At 38.8% G+C, this 6,237-nt stretch overlaps 1 protein-coding gene across 1 annotated transcript; it reads left to right on the forward strand.

Moving 5' to 3' along the window:
• Nucleotides 1–1,112: 1,112 nt before the first annotated feature.
• On the forward strand, nt 1,113–2,556 carry LOC113699393 (homeobox-leucine zipper protein HAT22). The gene is made up of 3 exons (XM_027219741.2): nt 1,113–1,731; nt 1,822–1,901; nt 2,050–2,556. Exons 1-3 carry the CDS (start codon nt 1,255–1,257, stop codon nt 2,330–2,332), a joined length of 840 nt encoding a protein of 279 aa, XP_027075542.1. The 5' UTR covers nt 1,113–1,254; the 3' UTR covers nt 2,333–2,556.
• The last annotated feature ends 3,681 nt before the right edge of the window (nt 2,557–6,237 follow it).

The following is a 6,237-nucleotide window of genomic DNA, read 5'->3' on the forward strand; positions in this document are numbered from 1 at the left end:
TCTAACTTCCGTGCTATTTCTCCGTTTTCCCATTCTGAGTTGGCCTTTCGTTCATACAACCCTAAATTGTTTTCTAGGGGGTTCTTTTCCTCTCTGCGATTTATGATAGTTTTCTCAGAATTGAATTAATGCATGTGTTCCGTAAAATGCTTTGAGCTGAGCTAAAATATCCGAATTCAAGGACAAAAAAGTTAGCAGCATTGTTTGGAATAATTACTGTAGCATTTTTTGTAATGCAATGTATGTAAGATAAAAAATTGCTTCAGAATATAAAAAAATGAATTAAAAAATATGTTTATGATCGAAGTGAAATATTTTAAAAAAAAAATACTATCCAAATAAAGCCATTATTTTTTTTTTGATAACTCGGAACAAGGCCATTATTGTCCGTATCTGCAGTCCACTCCATATATCCGTATCTGCAGTCCACTCCATATAGAAGTGGAGACATCTGCGTAGAGCTATTCTCATATCCAAGCCCAAAGGGTTTCGGCATTTTTTTATAAATCCTAATTCCCGTGAAAATCCCAAAAGTCGGTATCTCTTGAGGTCTCATAGGGAACTTATAAACCAACCCCTAATCCCCCGGAACCCCGACGTGGGACAAAGCCACCACAACCCCAGAACCCCGATCTGCGTAGAGCTATTCTAAACCAAGAGGAAATGGATCCATCTATTATTATTATTATTGAGTCTAATGTGTGTTGGCGGAATTTTGTACAGTAGTACGCTGAACACGTAAGACTTGTTGGTGGCGGTTTTCTTTTGTTCCCTCGCTAGTAGGTCAGATTACTGTTGTGGAGTTTAATACGGTGGGCATCAAATGGTCAACCTATGCAAGGAGAGAGAAAGACACTTTTTCATAATTCCCCCACACCTTATTCGTTTTCTCTACTCATTCTTCCCATTGATTAAAAATCATGGATGGAGATAGAGAGATAGAGAGCATCCACCCACCCAACCCAACTCCTCCCAGTCCTCCTCGACATAATTGATAATACCCCCTCACCCCCAATCCCCCCCCAACAACAAGCCACAAAGAACCTCCTCTTTCACTCTCTTCCCCCATCCTATTTGTTCCGCAACTTTTCCCTCCGTCGAGACCCTCCTTCATTTCATTTCATCTCTTCCCCACTCTCTCGTGCCTTTTTTCTTAACAAACAACAAACAGACCAAGCATCAACCCTCCATAAGATAAACCCCTCATTCCACAATCCACTCCTCAACCATTCTACTCGAAACATACATACATAGATGGGTTTGGATGATGTATGTAGCCCAGGCCTTGTATTAGGATTAGGCTTCCCGTCAACCGCCGAGAACAAACCACTGAAAACGGATAACCAGAAATCAAGAAAGCCATCCCTCCTCAAGTCCGAACAGTTGGCCAACTTTGAGCCGTCGCTGACCTTGAGCCTTTCCGGCGGCGACACTTTCGATATGCTAGTCAAGAAGCTGGATGCTACTGCTAATAAGGCCTCGAATAATGAGCCCCCACCTTCTGCTGCTGACTTGCATCGTCAAGATAGTGCTGCGTCGTCCTTCTCCAACAATAGCGTGAAGAGGGAGAGGGAGCTCGGGAGCAGCGAAGAGGTGGAGATCGAGAGACTTTCGTCAAGAGTAAGTGACGAAGATGATGATGGTTCTAATGGAAGGAAGAAGCTTCGCCTCACAAAAGTTCAGTCTGCTCTTTTGGAAGAGAGCTTCAAGCAACATAGCACTCTCAATCCCGTAACATTTCTCTCTCTCTCTGGCTAGCTAGTCGATTTATTTTCACACGTAATAGTATTACATATACATACATATCTGCTGATTCTGCAGAAGCAAAAGCAAGATTTGGCAAGGGAACTGAATTTAAGGCCTCGACAAGTTGAGGTGTGGTTTCAGAACAGAAGAGCCAGGTACTTACTTCCTCATCCCTCACCCTGAAGATTAACAATGTCGAGGAAAAACAAAATCGATCGTTCGAGGCGGTTTTTTGAGATATGCACAAATTTTGTCTATTTGAAATAAATAATGGAGGGGGGGTTTTTTCTTGGGTATACGCAGGACGAAGCTTAAGCAAACGGAAGTAGACTGCGAGTTCTTGAAGAAATGCTGCGAGACGTTGACGGACGAGAACAGGAGGCTGCAGAAGGAGCTACAAGAACTGAAGGCGCTAAAACTAGCGCAGCCCTTGTACATGCAGTTGCCAGCGGCTACACTGACCATGTGCCCCTCTTGCGAAAGGGTCGGCGGAGTTGGTGAAAACTCTTCCAGCAAGAGCCCATTTTCCATGGCCCCAAAACCGCACTTCTTTAATCCCTTCACCAATCCATCTGCAGCTTGTTAGCTAGCTTTTAATTTAGCAACAGATATAATAGCGCTAAATAGTTTACTTGCGTATATGATCGTCAGACTATGGAAAAAAACCCATAACCGGCCTTTTTTTGGTTAAGGGGCTTGCGATCAAAGTTTTAGTTTGGAGGTAGCTTGTAGAAATTCAATCATTTCTTTTGACATATATATGTTTGTAAATGATGAAGCAATATATATATATATATATATATATATATATATATATTATTATGGAGGGGTGGTTGTTACTTGTTAGTAGCATTTTTGGTTTTGTGTTGCATTGATCGATCACTGATTTCCTTCCTTGCAATCAAAACGAAGCAGTGCACCACTTTTTTTGGTCTAATTCATGCATGATTCATGAAATGTAAGGTCTGAATTTGGGCAAAATTGTTCGGCCTATCAAAACGGCACCGATTGTTAATGGTTCGTGTAGCACATCAATAAACTCTTACCGAACGAAATGATGAAGAAGATAATGATGGAAAATCAGTTGGAAGTTATGATGATCAGATGATGATGTGTGGGCGGGCGTATGTGTGAGAGAACGAAGAGGATAGAGGGGTTGGCTCACGTGTATCTGTCTGTAGCTTTTTCCAACTTTTTTTTTTTCCCCCTCTCCTGATTGGCAACCAATAAAATTTTATTTTATGTTTTTTATAAAATGAAAAGGGTACTGAAAGGGCCGTTGGTCATGAGGCATGAGCAGCAGGGGTGAGATGCGTGCGGAGAAAGAAAAGAATGGAAAAGTCCCCAAAACTCATTTCCCCTTCTTCCTCCCCTCGGAGAGAGAGAGAGAGAGAGAGGCAGGAAGGGGTGGGGGATGGTGCGGCGTGTGTGGATCATGTTTGCGTACATGGATGGATGATGGGCCTGATCATCCAGCGTGAAATGTCCCAACTTTTAGGGGACCGGTGGGTCACGACCCACGTGATGTTCACGCTTCACACCCTACCTCATTTGTTCTGATTTCCTTCACCTTCACGATCACATTATGAACAATGAGGTTTCCATGAAATATTTTTTCTTTTTTCTCGCAGTGGTTTGCAGTTAAAATCATCCTCTCTCTGGGTGTCACTATTCGGTTCCAAATTCAACAATAAAATAATTGAGAGTTAGTTCCACTCATCTATCTCAAGTCTGGAATTGAGAGTTGATGATGAGGTGCGGATGATGTTTTCAAAGTGAAAAACACAGAGGCACGGTGCCGAATTGACACGCATGTTATGTTGCAGTAAGAGAGTGCAGCGTGAGGTGTATTTCTTAAAGGACACGTTATTATGATTGGTCATGGGCAAAGTCATAGACTGAATCATTGGGAGGATCTGTGATGGTCTTTCGGTCCACTAGCATGAATTTATTCAAAATATGCAGTGGCATTTGTTGTTACCTAGAAATGTCTCTCCTGCTGTGGTCCAACAAATCATGAGGACACTTTCCTGGAAGTTACAACGCCTCGTAGTCTTCGTCTAATCATCGCTCATTCTGGGTGTTCAAACTCTAATGCCCCCACCACGCCCCCGCCCCCTCCTTTTCTTCCTTGAAAAGGAAAAATATAATACTCCCTTCCCTTCGTCATATTTTGACAGTTCTGTATCTTTTTTCACATAATTTAATAAAAAATAATTAATTTTTTTGAAATAATCAATTTAGGTAGTTATTTTTCTAAAATACCCTCACATCAAATATAATACAATTTATGGGAATTTGAATTGATTGTAAAAAAAGAATAAACTCTCATTAAATGGGATAGGTTTATAGTAACAACAATTTACATTGAATAAGGGTATTTTAGAAAAATTAAAATACAACTACATTCTTCAATCGGAAAGTGAATTACAATTTGGGACAGACGGAAAGGGAAACCAGGACTATCAAAGTGGGACGGAGAGAGTAGTTAATTTTGTTGGAACAATCAATTTAGGTAACTATTTTCCTAAAATACCCTCACATTAATTAGAGTACAACTTTATGGGAACTTGAATTGATGGTAAAAAAAAGAATAAACTCTCATTAAATGGAGTAGGTTTATAGTAACAACAACTTACATTGAATAATGGTATTTTAAAAAAATTAAAATACAACTACATTCTTCAATTGGGAAGTGGACTATAATTTGGGACAGACGAAAAGGGAAAATAGAACTATCAAAGTGGGGACGGAGGGAGTTATAGGCAAGGAGATGAGTGTCTTTTTTTTTTTTTTCCTTTCTTTCCTTTTTTTTATTATTAATTATTATCATTTACGTCTATTCCTACTTCTACTCTAATTTATTTTAATAGAATGAATCCACAGAATCATACGGATGCATTACATATTTATATGAGTGATCTAAGAAAAGAAGCTACAATAAATGGTTTGAACATTTACCCTTTCACTCCACAAAATATGTGATAATCAACTATTCTAGAGGTAGTTAGTTGGAAAGTCTCTCTTCTTATCTCTTCAATTTCTCTCCCTCAAACGCATACCATCACTATCATGGTTACGGTTACACCAATGCGCTCCTTCAACGCCCCATTTGGACGTTAGTCAACACAACATGATGCGTTTCTCTCCTTCATCATTTACTTGTATTATCTCCGTGGACAGAATTAAGCCAACTGATAAATATATTATTGGCCCCATGAGAATTACGTAAGACCCTAAAGAACCCACAATTTTCAACAGAAACACTAGACAACAGCATAGCTAATTAGAAAACTCTTTAAAAGAAAGGCAAGAGAGATTGTAAAAAGTGCAAAAAAAAACTCTTTAACATGGTGAACAGGAAACTCCAAAAGCGTGAATTAGCGTGCATCAAAGTTAGCTTTTAGGGTAGGAAAGTATTCGGTTTATCTCATCTTTGCATGCTCTTTTAAGTAGAGGTGACAGAAAGTTCCAAGATCCAACGGGCTTCCATATCCAAAATTAATTTGGATGGGATGGATATGTAAAATATGTCTAATTGGAAATATGTTCAATAGTGTCCATTTAAAGCATGGATCTACTTGGAGTTTACTTGAAACTCCCATGAGTCATTGATTTTCCTGAAAGTAAAAAAAAACTACCCAACAATTTTGAGACGTTTGATTAACAGATTTTGCCATGTCCAAATTGAACTTCAAAAAGCAAGCTTACTTTCAAATCTCATGATATTTAGAAAGAGAAAAATCAATTGACATAGATTGTACTGCATGATTTTTTTTTTTTTTTTTTCACCGTGCAAAGAATAGGAACTGATCAACTTCATCTTGACATGAAATGTGCAAATGTGTACAAGATCATCTACTAGAGGAAACACAGGCAACGTTTAGTCACATGACAAAACTGAATCATCAAACATTTTTCAGGAGAATGCATGATTTTGATGGCGGAAAGTTTTTTAAAATTAAACAAACTAACTAAATGATTTTTTTTTTTTAAAAAAAAAAATCAAAGTTATTGGAAATTTGGATGGTATTAAAATGCATCTAGCGTCATTTTAGTCCCGCTCGCATATTATTGATTCCATGACTAACATGAGACCATCTAGGCAAAGTCATATATATATATATATTTTTTCTAGTTCCAATTAATTTAAGTGTTTTAGGGACGGTAGACTTGCAACCCGTGTGCCCACATGAAACTTTATACTAACTAAAGAAGAAAAAGGTTCGAAAAGAAAAGCATGTAAGACAGATGTCATCCTCTATTTAGCTTGGCGGCCTGTCCAAACTCTGTAACCTTCAATTAATTTAAAATTAGTGGCAATTAGCACTGGATCAGCATCTATCATCATCGACGGACGGCGACCCATGAAATACAAAAACAAACATTACCTAGTATTACGACATTGCTAATCCTAAGACACAGATCTCTCCTTAGACCGGGGATTACGCATGTTCAGCAACTAGCACGTATTGGGTCGCTATTTAATGC

This window comes from Coffea arabica, chromosome 7c, assembly GCF_036785885.1.
Source record: "Coffea arabica cultivar ET-39 chromosome 7c, Coffea Arabica ET-39 HiFi, whole genome shotgun sequence".
Classification (NCBI taxonomy): domain Eukaryota; kingdom Viridiplantae; phylum Streptophyta; class Magnoliopsida; order Gentianales; family Rubiaceae; genus Coffea; species Coffea arabica.

Bases quoted from the DNA above. Each gene is read 5' to 3' on its own strand.
- LOC113699393 (XM_027219741.2), top strand. From the start codon at position 1,255: ATGGGTTTGGATGATGTATGTAGCCCAGGCCTTGTATTAGGATTAGGC. The intron at 1,732-1,821 runs GTAACATTTCTC...CTGATTCTGCAG, and splicing joins AACATAGCACTCTCAATCCC to AAGCAAAAGCAAGATTTGGC. The intron at 1,902-2,049 runs GTACTTACTTCC...GGGTATACGCAG, and splicing joins TTTCAGAACAGAAGAGCCAG to GACGAAGCTTAAGCAAACGG.